The sequence below is a fragment of the Xyrauchen texanus genome, chromosome 42 (assembly GCF_025860055.1).
Source record: "Xyrauchen texanus isolate HMW12.3.18 chromosome 42, RBS_HiC_50CHRs, whole genome shotgun sequence".
In the NCBI taxonomy this organism is placed as follows: Eukaryota; Metazoa; Chordata; class Actinopteri; order Cypriniformes; family Catostomidae; genus Xyrauchen; species Xyrauchen texanus.
In genome coordinates this window covers 14,420,307-14,438,570 of record NC_068317.1, presented here as the reverse complement: position 1 = coordinate 14,438,570, position 18,264 = coordinate 14,420,307, and the positions used below count along the sequence as shown (strand labels likewise).

At 37.7% G+C, this 18,264-nt stretch overlaps 2 protein-coding genes across 3 annotated transcripts in view; one reads left to right on the top strand and one right to left on the bottom strand.

The window, feature by feature from the left end:
• Window positions 1-2,510: 2,510 nt before the first annotated feature.
• cdv3 (carnitine deficiency-associated gene expressed in ventricle 3) lies at window positions 2,511-13,590 on the top strand. Its single transcript, XM_052114383.1, has 5 exons — window positions 2,511-2,901; window positions 6,583-6,659; window positions 7,564-7,691; window positions 7,804-7,969; window positions 11,966-13,590. Exons 1-5 carry the CDS (start codon window positions 2,707-2,709, stop codon window positions 12,090-12,092), a joined length of 693 nt encoding a protein of 230 aa, XP_051970343.1. The 5' UTR covers window positions 2,511-2,706; the 3' UTR covers window positions 12,093-13,590.
• A 1,353-nt stretch (window positions 13,591-14,943) lies between these two features.
• Window positions 14,944-18,264, bottom strand: part of LOC127635323 (vacuolar protein sorting-associated protein 41 homolog) — a 40,895-nt gene continuing 37,574 nt past the window's right edge. Inside the window, exons 24-29 of one of the 2 annotated variants that reach the window (XM_052115258.1) lie at window positions 17,111-17,251; window positions 16,644-16,780; window positions 16,379-16,478; window positions 16,219-16,263; window positions 15,622-15,701; window positions 14,944-15,449 (exon numbers count right to left, since the gene is read on the bottom strand). In XM_052115258.1, coding sequence (XP_051971218.1) covers window positions 15,369-15,449; window positions 15,622-15,701; window positions 16,219-16,263; window positions 16,379-16,478; window positions 16,644-16,780; window positions 17,111-17,251 — 584 coding nt within the window. In that variant the 3' untranslated portion in view covers window positions 14,944-15,368. The remainder of the gene's footprint in view (window positions 15,450-15,621; window positions 15,702-16,218; window positions 16,264-16,378; window positions 16,479-16,643; window positions 16,781-17,110; window positions 17,252-18,264) is intronic. The other variant, XM_052115259.1, reaches the window with a different exon arrangement.

Below are 18,264 nucleotides of genomic sequence, written 5' to 3'. Positions count from 1 at the left end.
CCATTGCCCTGACATCTGTCCTCATGACATAATTTGAGAGAAACAACCATAACTGGTTGTTTTAGGATTTCATTTCAGGCCTCCTCCTTTAAATAATGCAAGTGAATGTACAGTCCAAAATGCATATTTAGGGTGCATCAAAATAATCCACACGACTCCAATTGACAAATAAAGTTCTTCTGAATCCAACCCTACCCATCTGAGCCTGAATACACCAATGAGGAACAGAGGGAGATGGAGGGCAATCATAAGTCTCAGGGAGGCAGAGTTCTATGGAGACATAGTGGTGAACATCTAGTAAATGCCAACAGAGGCAGAAAGCTTGTGCTGCCACGATTGGACCATAGCAATCCCGCCATTGGAAACAATTAGCAAGGCAGCCAGTGAGAACACTCCTAGTCCTAACTGCATTACTGAACATAATGGTTTTCCAACATTACTGAGCCCCAGCATTTTAGAGGTGTTTTTCTGTTTGCCACAAATAATCTGGAAGCACCATCCAAGGCTAGAAGGACCCAATGGCACCCTATCTGTAGAGTAAGTATCATGTTTTGTTTGTAAAGCTACTATATAGAAATATATGCTATATGACAACGTTTTCACACATAACTGAGTTTGCTGGAAAAACAGCACGGGCACAGCGGATAAATTCATATTTAGACCCTTTGTTTCTTTTGATGGAGTGATGGTGACATAGTGGGCAAAAGCACTGAACTGGGAAGCAGAAGCAGAAGGTTGTCGGTTTGATCCCCACGGCCACCACCATTGTGTCCTTGATCAAGGCACTTAACTCCAGGTTGCTCCGGGGGGATTGTCCCTGTAATAAAGTCACTGTAATTCACTTTGGATAAAAGCGTCTGCCAAATGCATAAATGTAGATGATGTTCTAAAATCCACAGGGGTAAAATGTTCACTGTACACCCTCTAATATTTTGAGAGAATGTAAGGTGTGTACTGATATCCAGGTTCAGCTTGATAAGCAAGAGCTTTAATCGCTCATGATCATGTATAGGCTATCAATGAAAAGTTAATATTTTTAACGCCGTGCATTTTCTTTGGGGTTTCTGAAGGTTGAAGCATCCAGGATACCCACACCAAATGAATATTTTGAACAATACACTTATACAAATACAAATCTACAGCAAATAAAATTAAACTTTTGTACAGTGCTCTTTCTCTTGTAAAAAATGATGCGCTTCCTGCCTCCACACATTTTTGGGTGAACCATTCCTTTAAGTGCAGATTGAGAAGCAGGAAGGGGGGAGGAGGGGGGTTGCAGGAGGTGTTGGTGTTTGAATGATGTGAAGGTCAGAGCGGGTGTGGGGTGTGAGATTGGGCCTTTCAAATCTACAGCAGAACACATCCAAATTGTCAGCCAGATGTTGGTGTCCTATAGTGTTGTGGGCTGGAGTCCTGTAATTCGTAAGTTGGTTCATGCCATTCCACACTTATGCAGGGTCGTTAGCTGAAAACCTGTTATTCAGCTTCTCAGAGTATCTTCTTTTAGCCTCTCTGATTTGCTTATTCAGTGTGTTCCTGGCCTGATTGTACAAGAATTTATCCCCACCTCTGTAAGCATCCTCTTCTTTGGCCTGATGAAGCTGCCCGAGTTCTGCTGTAAACTACGGGTTGTCGTTGTTGTATGTTAAATAAGTCCTAGTAGGAATGCACATATCCTCACAGAAACTGATATTTGATGACACAGTATCTGTGAGCTCGTCCAGATTTGTGCCTGCAGCCTCAAAAATGCTCCTATCAGTGCAGTCAAAGCAGGCTTGTAGTTCCAGCTGCTTCACTGGTCCAACTCTTCACAGTCCTTACTACAGGCTTAACAGATTTTAGTTTCTGCCTGTAGGTTGGAAGAAGATGAACCAGACTATGATCAGAGTCCCAAAGCTGCTCTAGGGACAGAGGGCCATCTTGTGGTTATATCAGAAATTCCATCTTTCCTTCATGCCAATAGTGTTTAACACTGCTTAACACATGGTAAATGATTGCATTAAGGGCCGTTAACAGGTGTTGTGCCTGTGATGGAGCATTAGTGGTGCTCTCTTGGAGCCAGAGAAACCATTACGCTCCGATGATGTAAAAACCCGCTCCTCGCTCCAGGCAAAAACACACCGCTCCACTCCTTGCTCCGCTTCTACTCCACTCTGCTCATACTCTGGTGTGGGATAAACTTTCAACACAGACAGTACAAATACAAACTAAATCAAAGAAATTAAAATTAAAATGGCATCACAAACAAATATCAAATTAATTTAATAATGACACCGTTTCCTTGGCTTTCATGTTTATTATTATTATTATTATTATTATTTTTTTTTTTTACTGTTTAGACTCAATGACTAAATACTGTAGTTGCACAATCACAAAACCAGCGCTGATCATAATGCTGCGATATGATTGGTGGAAGGCAGTAGGCAACACATTACCGCTGTCAATCACAAGGCTGCTTTCCCATCCGGTTCACTTGATCGAGTACGCGTACTACGCAACAGTATCCGGTTCGTTGGGCGAGTGTGTCACACTTTCAGCTGGGTAATGTGTCATGCTGCTCCCAGCACATCTTTAACCTGCGGACACACATGAAACACACGGGCTATTGCCTAGACACGCACGCAAGGACTCGATTGTTGTGGTTTCAGACGCCGATCTGATATTTCTGAGCTTATTTGGTGTTTGTTGAAGATATTTGTGGATAAGATGGCGGATGTGGCTCCGGCCGGCGTGGAGAAGAGTCTGGATGACTTCTTCGCCAAGAGAGACAAGAAGAAAAAGAAGGAGAAGGGCAAAGGGAAGGAACAAGTGAGCGGAGGAGCCGCGCTTATGGTGAAAAAGACGAAAAAAGAGAAGGAGAAGTCGACGAAGAGTGAGAATCCGGACGCACAGATGGAGATGGTAACGCAGCATGAGCAGACCTCCACATCAGACAACGTTGAAAAGCTGTGTGTCAAAATTAGGGAGTGATATACATAGACCTAGCGTTGTTTTGTAACATTATAGACGCGTTTGAAAATTTTGATTTTCGATGTTCAAAAATCGTTCGAACGTTTCAAAATGCTTTTCAAATGCGCCAAAGATACCAACACATGTTGTCTATGTTGGTAGTTTACTGGGTGGCACAGCTAAACAATCTTATATCCAGCCTATAATTTAAAGTTAATGCGTATATGAAGAGAGCGAGAGAGAGAGGGGGAGGGAGAGAGGTGAGTGCGTTGATATTGTGCAATTGTTTTTATTTGTGTCCAGTACAGCTGTTACTGTAAGATCCTGTCCACATTGCCACCCAAAAATGAGAATTCTCCCATGATTTGCTCACCCTCATGCCATCCCATATGTGTGTGACTTCAGTTCTTCTGCAGAACACGAATGAAGATTTTTTAGAAGAATATTTCAGCTCTGTTGGTCCTCACAATGCAAGTAAATGTTGGCCTGAACTTTGAAGCTCCAAAAAGCACAAAAAGGCAGTACAAAAGGAATACATAATACTCCAGTGGTTAAATCCATATCCTAAGAAGTGATATGGTAGGTGTGGATGAGAAACGGGAAAAAAATATGTAATTTTTTTTTTCCCAACAGTAAATCTCCAATTTCATTTTCTCTCCTCGTTCTTTTGTTTTTTTTGTGATTTGCATTCTTCGTGCATATCGCCACCTACTGGTAAAAATGTTTTTTTAAATTTATGTAAAAAAAAAAAACTTAAATGTTGATCTGTTTCTTGATCACCTAATAATATCTCTTCTGAAGACACCGATTAAACCACTGGATTTGTATGGATTACTTTTATGCTGACTTGATGTGCTTTTTGGACCTTCACAGTTCTGGTCACCATTCACTTGCATTGTATGGACCTACAGCACTGAGATATTCTTCTAAAAATCTTCATTTGTGTTCAGCAGAAGAAAGTCATACATATTTGGGATGGCATGAGGGTGAGTAAATGATGAGAAAATTTAGTTTTTGGGGAAACTATTCTTTTGACAACAATTTGTGGTAATGTTAGTGTTTTTTATGCACTTTTAACATTGTGAACTTCCAGGAAGTAGTCTTGATAACTTTTGTTAACTTTTTTTTTTCTTCAAGACATTCTTTTTTGACTAACAGTGAACATACATCCATTGCAAGAGATATGTTTTTTTGCCTTTCCCTGAAAGTTATGCATAATCCCACAAAAACCATGTTATTTCCACCTCATTTCAAATTTTATATTGTGTTCAATAGAATTCCATGATGCCATTTTTTTATGTTTTTGCAATGAAATGGCCAAATTTGTCTTTCTAAGGCTAAATTCATAGCTCAATTCATAAATTATATGTATCCTAAATACAATTAGTTAATTATTTTAACTTTTCATTATTATATACTCCTTGCCTAATTTGGCAAACCAGTCAATTTGTACAGCTTGATTGGAAATTACAATCATGAAAATATTTTTTTATATTTACCTTGATTTTTCTTTTTTCATCAAACATCACTTTTTGAAAAAAATGACACAGGGCAAAATTGTTTGGTGTGTTGGAAATGACTCCACGACTGGGACAGTTGTAGTTTTTGAAACATTGATAGAAATCATTCTCCCACATTAAATATTAACATTTGTTTACATTATCATAGTTTTAAATAGAGGTGTGAATCTTCACTGGCCTCACGATTCGATTACGATTCAAAGGGTAGTGATTCGATTATAAAACGATGCATCTTGTCCGTCAATATCTTTTTTCAGTTTCTTCAAAATGTGTGTGGCAGGGCGGTGTCCCTTATCAGGCTAATTAAGCCTCGGAGAGGGATAAAGGCCGATGGCAGAAGGTGGTGCGACGAGAGATAGATCGTTTATGGACATGTCCGTCATGTGTTTGTTTGTGTCTTTTAAGTTGCTCATTAAAATATTATTTATATCGTCGCCCTGCCACAATGTATTTTTTTACTCTCTAGTTTTTCTCTTTGGGGAATAGTTAAGTGAAAACATCACCAAAATCTCACAAACTGCTGCCTCGTCGTTATTTTCTTCTGTGTTTCCCCCGTTGTGTTCCCCCAATTATGGGTGCGAGATGGTCTTTCATGTTGTTTATTGGCTTCTTATCATGAATAAACTCTCCCGTTACTTTGCCGTGCTTCACTGCCCTGCCGTGATTTAAACTGAACTCCGAATTGATTCAGAATCATTTGAGTATGAATCACGATGCATCGCTGAAACGAACCTGTAATAATTTGTATTTTTATATTGAATTTTCATTATTATTGAAAGTCTGGGTCTAGGATGAGGCTAAAACGATCAAATCTATATATATATATATATATATTAAAGACACTTACGGTTTTTTTTGAAGGCTTGGTAAAATGTGTCCAAGTCATTTGTAATGTGAACTTCATTTAGGCCTAGCCTAACAAAAAGACAAAAGTTAAAATGTTTGAATAAAAATCAACCTGGGACATGAAAGTGCTCGAAGTTGAAGAAACACTTTATTGTTGTCACCGGTATTAGCAGTGCTGTCACTTAAGAAGTAGTGAAGTAGCTTTTGGTCAAGTGATGCATGTGATGTGAAGTCATACTGACATTCATTCCATGTTGAATCAATCTTCTGTCAATATGCAGGGGTTTTATAACTGCGCATGTATCTGTGCCCTTCAACACCACCATATGCCCATTTCTCTTTTTCAGGCACACGGTTATATGCCGAGTAGGCATGTCAAGTAATAAATAGTGCTGAATCTCAGTAAGTGTATGTGATTGAGAGTTTGTTTTTCCTGACGAGTTGACATCAGACTACTGTAATCCTGTACAGTGCTGCTTTACAGACCACATGGTTTTGGTGTGTTTGTTTTTTGTAGATCAAAAACATAATTTGAAATTAAGCAGGAGCATTTCCTCCCAACCTTGAGATTTCAGTTTAAATATATTTTTCCCCCACCATTTTTAATCACCTTTTAGGTATTTTCAGTTCACTTATAGTCATGCGGTTATACAAATAATTTTTTAAAAGTCCAAAAAGGCCTGTTCCATGGAGTCTCAATTAATATGAGGTCATAAAACGTAATCTAAAAAACAAAGTCATTTGATGTCAGCTACCCATTTACCATTAGACAAGCCAGCGCCTCCCAAGATTAAATGAGAGGAAGCGGTATAAACTAAGTTTAAGGATGCAGTTAATGGAATTCGAGTTTTTGAAAATCCTGACTGTATTTGGTGCCTTTATATTTAGGCTTTTATTTAAATAGGTCTGTTTCATTTAGATAAGCCTTCTGTGAGGGAGAAAGAGCAATGTGTTTCTGAATTACAGTTCTGATGAAGTTTGTGCTTATCTGGACAAAAGAAAAAGTTGTAAGGATAAAAGTTCTAGTCCTGCCCTTCTTTTCAGTAAAGAAGTTTACAGTATTTTGTGTGGCTGATTCATTAATAGCAAGAGTACCCTCAGGAACAAAATGTCTTGACACTAGTTCCAGAAAAATGTATGCACACTTGAAAAAATGGTTTCAAATTGTATACATCATAAAGTTTGTGGTTTTTTATTTAATTTTAATGAAGTAGTTTCACTGGCGTTATCTCCTTATTTCTTTCTAACTGTATCTTTGTCTCTCCAGGAGGATGAGGAATGGAAAGACTTTGAGCAGAAGGAGGTGGACTACAGTGGACTCCGACTCCAGGCCCTGCAGATGAGGTAGGAAGCACAAACATTTGACACATTTAGGCTTGTGCTGATACAGTAACATAAAGGCTATTTTGACACTTGAGGCAGACTTACAAATGTATGAATATAGGAGAAATTCATTTCAAAGAAATAAAGCACAAACACCATTTCAAGCACAACATTTCACAAAAAGAAATTTGTTAGATTTCCGAGTATTAAAAAGTAGGTATATTGTTCAGAATTGGGACATTTAGTGTGAATTGAGAGTCCAGATACTTTTTGGTGGCCACTGTGAAATATCTTGCTATTTACATGGAAATGTCCTTGTGATAACTCTCTTGCTCGGTTGTGAAGGAAGAAGCATTGGCCAGGTAAACCGTTGACTTGATACTTTTATTTTCAGTTTTCAGTGACGACGCAAAGCGGTTTTCTTTTCAGCTTAACAAAATTAACACCCACATGAACACAGCTGCATGCGTCTCTCTCTTTACCCCCATCCGGTGGTCTGGACTGCCCTTATATCCCTTTCCAGTTCTCACTGCAACTCAAAATAGCTGTTAAAAATAATTTCCCACAGGTGTCAATAGTAACCGCTCTCGCTCTCCACAGATGTTGCTCGGCCATGCCCCCCATCTCCACAGTCCTCTTCAGAAAATTCTTAATAGTTCGATTATTGTCGTCTAAGAAATCATGGCTAACCGTGACACCTTATGATGTCATTGGTGCTTTCGTGTTTGCCCTGGTGGTTTTTGCATGTTTTTTTTCCCCTAGCGTTTTAGACAGCAGCTTTTATACTACATTTTGAACTTGTTTTTCAAAACACTTTCACAAACCTTTCTGCATTAATGCAAACAAAGTATTGTTGGAGCAAATCTTGACACAAAAGTGTGCTTCCTATTGAAAATTGTAATGGTGGTCTGGTTTGTCTTAACAGTGATGAGAAAGAGGAGGAAGAGTATGAGAAGGAGGAGGTGGGGGAGGATGGTGAGATCATTCTTGTCAGTGGTGATAAAGTTTCTGGACCCTGGAACAAATCGGGCGCCCCTGCTTCAGCTGCTCCTGGTTAGTGGGCAATATTTGCATAAATAGCCCCTTTCACTCTAAGAGGTATTCTGTGTGTTGTTTATTAAAATGTCTGTAATCTGTCTTAACAAATGTCATTGTCTGCATGCAGAGGTTGAAGTTGAGGTTCCTGAGCCCAAGGCACCTGGTGTGTATCGACCACCAGGGGCTCGGTTAACAACTACTAAGAAAGGTCCAGCTCAAGGGCCTCCAGAGATCTTCAACGATGCCCAGTTCCCCTCTCTTCTCTCCACTGCCAGACATGTGGAAACTCGCAAGTAATACGTCACTCTTTTAATAGCCTGTGTGTTGTGCATTGCTAAACCAGATTATCCAGTCCACAACTGGAGTCCATAACTTCCTAATTTTTCCTTATACACAAAGGATATGATCATAAAGGCAAAGACTGTCATATTATTAGTTGTTTTTTTCTTCAGTATGTGCATGGTATACGGTGTGCAAATTTGCTAGATATGATATACTGCGATGACTGCATTCTGTATTATTATACTACATTCTAGATTAACATGCCAAGTCTCTACGCTACCACAAACAGCCAACAATTAGGCCATTATTATTAATAGTTATATTAGCAAACTATAGTTTTGGAAAGTTGTTTAGGACATCTACTTTGTGCATGACATGAGTAATTTTTCCAACAATAGTTTACAGACAGATTGTTTCACTTTGAATTGACAATATCACAATTCCAGTGGGTCAGAAGTTTACATGCAGTAAGTTAACTCTGCCTATAAGCAGCTTGGAAAATTGTCAAGTCTTTAGGCAATTAACCAGTTTGCTTCTGATAGGCTAATTGGAGTCAATTAGAGGTGTATCTGTGAATTTATTTTAAGGCCTACCTTCAAACTCACTACCTCATGGGTAAATGATGGGCTTACATAATGGGTAAATCAAAAAAACATTGTGGACTTCCATAAGTCTGTTCATCCTTGGTAGCAATTTCCAAAAGCCTGAAGGTACCATGTTCATCTGTACAAACAATAGTACGCAAGTATACACACCATGGGACCACACAGCCATCATAACGCTCAGGAAGGAGATGCATTCTCTCTCCTAGAGATGAATGTAGTTTGGTGCAAAAAGTGCAAATCAATCCCAGAACAACAGCAAAGGACCTTGTGAAGTTGCTGGAGGAAACGTGTAGACAGGTATCTATATCCACAGTAAAATGAGTCCCATAGCAACCTAAACTTGAAAGGCTGCCTAGCAAGGAAGAAGCCACTGCTCCAACACCACCATAAAAAAGCCAGAGTTTACAAGTGCACATGGGAACAAAGATTTTACTTTTTGGAGAAATGTATGATGTAACAAAAATGTAACCGTTTGGCCATAACCATTGTTATGCTTGGAAGAATAAGGGTGAGGCTTGCAAGCCAAAGAACACCATCCCAACTGTGAAGCATGGGGTGGCAGCATCATGTTGTGGGGGTGCCTTGCTGCAGGAGGGACTGGTGCACTTGACAAAATAGATGGCATCTATTTGGCACGTTAACCACCTGAATCACACATCAAACAGATGAAGATGGTTTCATTTCTTCATTTTTGTTTTCTGCAGTGTGTAAGCAAAAGATGGCAGTATCTGTAGCAGCGTCTCCACTACTGTTGTTAAAATAACCACGCCTGCAACTTTACATACATTAAATCAGGCTTTATGCGGCACATCATATCTATAGTGGGGAGAGAGGCAATGCGTGCAAAGCTGGAATAAAGTGTAGTATCCATCTGGAGGAATTTGAGCAGGAATCCACAGAGCAGTTTGTTTTGAGCGCAACTCTGCAGGGTCACTTTATATATAGCCGATATATCTGTGATTAAATCATAAAATAATAAAAAAACATGTTCACCTTGAACCATGATTTATATATCAGTCATTACCCTTCCAAATCAGCTAAACATGGTCCTGGGACAAAAGGTAATGAGACACCAACATTAAACCCGCAACAACCCACAATAAGTGATGTATTTGCACATAATGGAGAGAATGCACGGATGAAGTAGGTTCGTTGCCAAAAACATGTTGCCCTTCACAACTGTTAAAGCCACAACAGAAAGCACAACACCAATTTTAATTTGTCAGTGCTCGTGTCCGATTCTCTGTTCAGAGGCGTGCAGCGCAAGCCTGTCGTGTGAACAAGCGTATGTAAAAAGTTATCACACTTTCTGAAAGCTGTATGCAAGAATAATGTAGTCTGAGAATGCTGCAAATAATCTCAGATCATCTCGTGAGGTACTGTGAGTTTTGCTTTATTTCCACTGAGCATTTCGCTCTTATACATTGTATTAAAGAGACAGAGTTGTGTTCACAATGATACCTACTGAACCTGCAAAGACTAAAATGATTATATCATTAAGTTATACCAAGACAAAAATTTTGTTCCATTTTCTTTTCTTTAGGCAGCTTAAACTGTATTAACAAACACATTTGATAAGAACACACATTTGGCAGCATTTTTTGTGAACACAAGGGAATTTATTAGGCTTATTTATTATGATGATTATTATAATAATCTTTACATTTATAATTGTCTTTAGTTCTTAATTTGTAGGCTATTAGTCATTTTTCACCTGTTGCTGCGTACTGATACTTGTGTGATGGCAAATGGGGCTGTTGAAGATGGTAAATGTTCGGATTTGGGGAGGTGGTTATATAGTAGATTATTTTTTTTTTTAATCACTTAGTAGTTTTAATTGCTTTTTTCGTTTTGTTTAAAGTGCAATTAGAATTTAGAAGTGTCTTAAGTTTTTTGTGTTTCAATAAATTGATGTAATTTTTAAAGCAAAATCAATAAAGCAAAAATATTCACTGACCTTGTTGGGTTGACCATATAATCGGATACCGCAATATTTTAAATGCGATTATTATTAAAATGATTTTTTACATATAGCCCAGCCCAAAAAGTAATTTTATGGAGACCCGCACAAACGCATGTACTCGATTCCATATTGCAACTTGTTACCAAATAATTTTTGCATATTTGTTTGTTTTTTAGTAGTCTATGGGCAATATAAATATTTAATTTTATTGAAAAACATTGTTTTTTTTAAATAGTAAATTATTAGTTTGTTTTTATGGCTCCTTGGTGAAAAAAAGGTTCCTGACCGCAGGTGTAGTCTATTGTTTAATGAAATTACCCCATTGTACAACATAGCATCCAACCAGCGGTAATGCTGGTTTTAGTTGGTTTGAACATGAACTCACTGGTGTGAAAATTATGCTTTTGTGGCATAATATCTACTACTAACTGTGATTTGTTTTATTTGATTGGACTGCCAATCAAATATCATTACAATTTGTCATGCATACCATTGTGTGAAACATTTATCATTGTATTGCTTAAAAATAGTTTAGAATGTGTACTGCACAGTATGAAGTCTTTTTACATTTTAAAAATAGTATGCAATTTATAGTGTATACTACACAGGATGAGGGATTTCACTTACTACAGTTTTCAAATACTGTAGTATGCAGTTTATAGTGTATATTGCACAGAATGAAGGGTGTCAAACAATTTTTGACAGTGTGCAGTTTATAATGCACAGTATGAAGTGTTATACATTTTTAAATAATAGTATGCAGTTTATAGTGTATACTGCACAGTATGATAGGTTTCTCATACTATTTTTAAAATAGTACTTGCAACCCCAATTCTGAAAGATTTGTGACCGTATGTAAATTGCTAATAGAAATAAATGATATGCAAGTTCAATTCACCCTGTGTTATATTGAAAGCACAACCCCACATTAATCCTGGGTCTTATGTCCCATTCATATATTCTGAATGTAAAAGTATTTCAACACACAACTGGATTGCTGTCATTCACCTTCAAAACAAACTGTTGATCTCATTTAATATTCATATCCAAGTACTATTGTTGCCAATGTGGCAAGTTATATAAACCATTCAAGAAAAGATATATAATTTCCTTGCCATATGACTACAGACTCCATGTAAGCTACATATTATTATCCGGACCTCTGCTGGGAAGGAAACGTAGAGACCGGAACTCTTGGAACTTTAGTTTAATACCCCTGCTATATAAAATATGGTGCAGTTTATATTGTATTCTGCACAGTAGCAATGGTTTTAAATACTATTTAAAAATAAATAAATGGTATGCCATTTATAGTGTTTCAGCATGCAGTTTAGAGTATATACTGGATGGTATGCAGTATACACAAGTATTCCATTCTGGTCAATGTCAAACATGCAATCCATATGAAGGTAATTAGAGAAATTGTTGTCTTGTTCTAGGGACCGAGAGATGGAGAAGACCTTTGAGGTGGTCAAGCATAAGAACCGGGTCAGAGAAGGGGAAGGCCCCGCCACCATGCAGCATTTACAGTTAGATAACCAGTACGCCATCTTGGGGGACAAATAAAGCCATCGGTCCCCTTTCCCCCCCAAGCCTACCACCGATGGTAGAGTAAGACTCGCAGGGGGAAGATGACCTGCAGCTGTCTGGTGCAGTCCTGACCGAGCTGGAGATGCCTGTGCGGCACACACACACACACACACACACACACACACACACACAATGCCAACAATAGATTCCTGTCAAAGCAACACCCCACAAATTAACATTTTGACAGTTGCCCGCATATAGTCTTTGAAATCCACTCATACACGGACTCGGCTGATAAAGGCACTCCCTTATCAACTGCATTCAAACATGCTGCAGCAACAGGAACTGAAACGTAAAATTTAAAAACTGCTTTATATGACACCGTACACCAAGGCGAATAACACTGCATCAAACGAACAAGGCACCAAATGTTTATTATGGTGGATTTCCTCATAAGGTTGGTTTGTTGCCTGGCAGAGCCACTTGACATCAGCCAACTTTGAGTAAATGGGAAAAGCCACTTTGAGGATCAAGATCAAGATGTTGGGTGAGAATTAAAAATTAAGAACTGCTGTGGAGTTTTTTTTCTTCACTAAAGCAGCATCAGTAGCTCCCAAACCTTTTGGATTTTGTTCTTTTACATTGTGATGAGAGAAAGCTGGGAATTTTCAGTTTGGGCACTAGAGAGGGGACTACCTCAGTTTCAAATCTGTTGTTACCATGTCGACCAGGTCCTGGGCTCTGATTGGCCACAAGAGGAACACTTAACGTTTCACCATAAACTTGAACATTTTTCTCCCCTTTCTGCTGGCCTTTTTGCAAGATCTGTCGACAAGGCACGAGAGGTTTAAAGTCTTCAAATGTACTATTTAAAGTGGCCTTATTGTGGAAAAAGTATAAATGTGATGGGAGAGATAGCTATATATTTAGACAGAGTTCGACAAATATTGCTCTGGAAGATGCTTCCTGGTCGTGTTGTTGGCAAATGCCTGCTTTTTGTGTCTTTCCACTCTGAGGAAAAACCACCTCTACATCCCTCTGTGAGAATGTAGTCCTAAACTGTAGTAAAATAATATTCCCTAACAATGTTCCTTTAATTCTCTCATTTTATTTGATTCCATGATGATTGGCATACCATTATTAAAGCTTAACTGTTCTAATCTCATATGGTTTCTGATTTGTGATTATTTTTCTTGCTGTTGCCGGTAGAGGGCGATATTGTCATTTGTATTCACACTTGGCAGTTGATGTTCCAGTTTTATGTTACAGCTTATTTTGTGTGATAAACTGGAGATCACAGCTGATAAGTCCATTTGAAATGTTATATTGGACTCTCAACTTTACTGGCCATTCTACATTGGCAATTAGCCCAAAATGTTTGCTGTCTCAATTTTAGTTTTTCATTGTTACATCATTCTCTGCAGAATTATTTAGTGGTTATAATCTTATAAAGTGCAATTCAGGCTGGTATATAAAATGTCAGCTGATTTCAAATAACATTACTGACCATCATGTATTAAGACTTTGTAAAGCTATGTACAATCCCAACTCTGCAAAAAGTTGGGACAGTATGATAAATCCTAATAAATAAAAAGGTAAAATTCTCTTTAACCTGTGCTATATTGAAAGCATTAGAACAACACATTATTTGATATTTTACCATGTGAAATATTGTGTGTTGAAAATATACAGCCATTATCCTGCTGGAAAACCATTTTTGAATGCCGGTTTCAAGACGCCACTTTCTTAAAAACCGTCATGCATCTGTAATTGATATCATGGCATGGGCTCAGGAATACTTTCGCAAAACTTGTCAGTCAACACCATTCACCGCTGCATCCACAGATGCGAGTTAAGGCTTTTCTATCCAAAGCAGAAGCCATACATCAACACTGTCCAGAAGCATCTGAGATGGAAAGTACAATAGTGGAAACCCGTTTTGTGGAAGATGAGTCATCATATTCTCTGGGGCATATTCTCAAAGGGGAAAAAGACCATCCAAGCTGTTATCAGTGTCAAGTCCAAAAGCCAGTGTTTGTCATAGTATTGGGGTGTCGATACCCATGGCATGGGTAATCTGTGATGGCACCATTAATGCAGAAAGATATGTACAAATTTGGGAACAACATTGCAGCCATCCAGATGCCATCTTTTCCAGGGACATAATACACAACATACAGTGCCAAACACCATACTGCCTGGATTACAAGTGCATGGCTACATAAGAAGAGTGTGGCTGCTGTACTGGCCTGCCTGCAGCCCTGACCTGTCTCCTTTTAATTGTGTAGCTGAAGACCTGCAAAATGGATGAAAAATCTGCTTGTTAAACTATGTCTTCAGTGCCTAAACACTTGAGTGTTAGAAGAAATGCTGATATTACATAGTGGTAAACACTCGACTGTCCCTACTTTATTGGTGTGTTGCAATCATCTGATTTGAAAGGAGTGTGTGTGTGTATATATATATATATTATATTAATATGACAAATATACAAGGTAAAACCAAGTTTGTTGTAACGCTTTCAATATATCACAGGGTGTTAGCAATATTAGCATTTTCGGTAATGATAAGGTTCTATTTGTTAACATGAACCAACAATACTTTCACAGAATTTAATAATTTTAATGTTCATTTCAACATATACTAATATATATTTAAAATCAAATGTTGTATTTAACATTAATCCACTATGAACTTACAAATAAAGATGAATAAATACTATAAAATATATGTTCATTTTTGGTAATGATACCTAATGTGTTAACGAATGGAACCTTGTAAAGTGTTACCGCATTTTCCATACTGTATAATTTCCATTTTATTTCAGTATCAGTTGTCTATCCTGTTAGAGGGATATACATTTGTAATTTTTCGTCTGATCATAAAAAAAAAAAAAATGACATTGAGTTTGTATGAATATTCGGTGCATTAAAATACTGTTTTTTTCATACAGATTCCCTCGAAAAAATGTAATGAGACAATTCAAATATAATTTGTAGCCTTAGCGAAAGGTGTTTTTTAAAAATCGTATTCATACTCAAAAGCAAAAAGCCATCAGGAATCACACACAATTTTTACTTTACTAAGGTAAGGTGGAATTTTGTTGCAACATAACATAACATTTCCAAAAAGTTTAAGTGAATTGTGGAAGTGCTTTATTGGTAATTTCCCCCAAAAACAATCTAGTGTGAAGAGCAACAGAAGCTTGCATTAATAAATACAATGGAAGTAAAATGCCGATACTTTCATTCTTTAACAGCCAATGGTAAGAGTGGTAGTTGTGTGTGTAAATGTACATTAAATTAGAAATGATTATTTCTTCATCTCCAGCATACCGCTGCCTGGCCCTCTTCGCTTAGCGCTGCATATGTTACAATACTGTATTCCTGGGACCTGTCAGAATGAGAGAACATAAAGAAGTCAATGATCACACAGCATAACCATTTTTCTGCACACAAAAGTGAATATTTTGACATTTTTAAGATGAATTGGTTAAGACTCTAGAGTGGTAGACTGGTTAAACAAGCAAACATGTGGCTATTCTTAAAGATTACAGGAGACTTACGGTGCCTGTTGACGGCAGACACTCCTTGTGGAACATGTGTCTGCAGTGGAACACCACCACACTGAATGCCTGGGCTGTGTCTGAAACAAGAAAATGCATCTCAGTCAAGCTTGAATAGAAAACATTTTTTGAAAACAAACTCTTACCTCTTGCATCATGTACATACAGTACAACAGACCATAAAAGCAGGAGCATTATGGTAGAGGTTTTACTAGACATTACTAGAAATATGGACATTTCCCAACCTAAGAGAATAAAATAGTGGGTGATAGGAAGTGATAAACTAATATATTGTTTGCTAACCAACTGGTTTGCAGATTACCGAAAGTCTGAGTTTCAGAGTGCACTGTTTTCTAATATTTTGGAGTAAATATTGTGTAAAATAGGTTCATTTAATCTCTTCCACAACCACTAAATTGTATTATCACATGTATACTATTATAAAAATACATAATACATTATATGTGTACCAGCATTGTATAAACTAGCATTGACTATTTAAAAACCCTTTCGGTTGACCACTAGTTGTAAACAACAATCAGTAGGCTCAATCCATTCAATGAGACACATAAATATGCTGTTTCAGTAATGATATACCTGATGGTAGAATGGGAGTGTGGCAAGATTCACAGATGTTTTCCTCTATGGGAAAGGAGAACAACAGCATTATTTCCAGGATTTTTAGTGGACAAAATAGCCAACTTGATGTTACATACAATAAGAATTTGACTGGAAGATAACAACAACAAAAAATTACCATCCACCCGCACTCCTCTATTTTGCGTCCTGTGCATCCTCTGCAGTAGAGATAGGGAGTCTGCCACCAGAATCTTCTTACAACCCTCTCTCAGTAAGATCTACAGAGACAATAAAGATGCTCTGAACGTGTTTGAAAAAATAAATAAACTGCATTTATAATAGTATATCAATGAGAAAATGTTTTGTTTAAAATGGTGTTAGATGCATAGCATGACACTTCTTAAAACATGAGTTCCACTGTCAGTGAGCAGCATGTCACACACCTGTAGATTGTAGTCCTGCAGGATCTTGACCAGAGAGTCTCTGAGGTTAGGAATCTCCATCCCTTCTTTAATCCGGTGAATGAGCAGAATGGGGTCCACGTGGGTCCCAATGTTATTCAAGAGGCCTGTGATAAACGCTAGAACGAAAGAGCAGAATATCATCTAAAAGGTAAACAAAGGCTTTTCTCTCACGTGTTTAGAAGAATAAGGAACAGTAGTAGTGCTGTTAGCTGCTGTAAAATAAATTCAGTTCTCTTCAGTGTCAGGAAAATTTCTTTATAACTAGTTTATCAAGATAAAAGCTACTCCAAACTAGGTCAAGTTTAAGTTTAACTAGGGTAAAGCTCTACCCAAAGTAGCAAAAATGAAATTGCAGCTATTTCAGGGGTCTGTATATATTGTTTTAAATATCAAACTATCAGATGATTTAATTTAATGTAGTTACTCCTCAACACTGGTTCTCTTACGTGGTTTGTCTATAGAGTATGTGATGAGATCCTCCCAGAGTTCTCGGTCATCCTGCTCTTTGGCAAACTCGATTGCCTTGTCTACATCCGCTAGCTCCTCCATGATCATCTGTAGGGCCCGTCTGCAGTTTCCCATGCGACCTGGGTGGAAAACCAACACCTCTCAGAAAGCACTACAGCCAGTTCACTTTCAAACTAATTAAACTTTTTGACATGATGGGTGCAAGTTCTTTAGCATAGCGCTATTCTTTAAGTTATATGCACAAAGTCAATGGGCATGGCCATGATGTTTTGGTGTTTTCGTGCAAGCATGTGCTAAATCTAGGCGCAATCTTCTCCAAAAAAAAGACAGCACATTTATTACAAGATGGTAGTGTAATCAATGTCAGGTATTAACGGTTATTGTATCGGCCTTCCAGGCTAGGCTATGGATTGAGGGATAGGGTTTTTGTTTTGCACGCAGTTCAATTCAACTGGTCGATTTTGCTTGAAATATTTAATTAATTTATTGAAACAAATACAAATATTTCTAAATTCAAGTTACACTTCAAAAGACATTTTAATATAATAAAAATAACGAAGTGGTACAAAAAAAAAAAATCATACCAAATCCAAAAATGTTACTCTATCCAACTTCCACCAGCAAATTTTCCAAAGTTGGTAAATACCAATACAAGTTAGATCAAAAGTATAATTGTGAATATAGCCTAAACATAATAATAATTTAGAAGGTTTTACACATATCTAATTTATATTTGTTTCAGTAAACGGCTACAGCAGTGATCGTCAGGGACCTAATTTGATGTTCTACTATATTTGAACATGAACATGAATTTGAACAATAACTTTATTACCACCTGCTGGTGGACTTTTCAAACGGGATGCAGGAACGCAGGAAATGCAGGAATTGAATTTAGACTTTAGAATATACAGTACATGCTTCTCAAACTTAGCAAAATGATACATTTCTTAGGAAATAAGCAATTTGCGCTTCATGCCACTTCATTTACATACGATACACCCATAGTTTGCGTGCATTCACCCACAGATAGCGCAAACACTCCCACCCACGACCACTTGCACTTTGCTCTGACACAAAGATTGTGCTTGAATTAGCATTCTCAGGAAAATTGCCATTGCATGTAGTGCTGCGC

Coding starts and splice junctions, on each gene's coding strand:
- cdv3 (XM_052114383.1), top strand. CDS start 2,707: ATGGCGGATGTGGCTCCGGCCGGCGTGGAGAAGAGTCTGGATGACTTC. Junction 2,902..6,582: donor CGGACGCACAGATGGAGATG/GTAACGCAGCAT, acceptor TTGTCTCTCCAG/GAGGATGAGGAATGGAAAGA. Junction 6,660..7,563: donor CTCCAGGCCCTGCAGATGAG/GTAGGAAGCACA, acceptor TTGTCTTAACAG/TGATGAGAAAGAGGAGGAAG.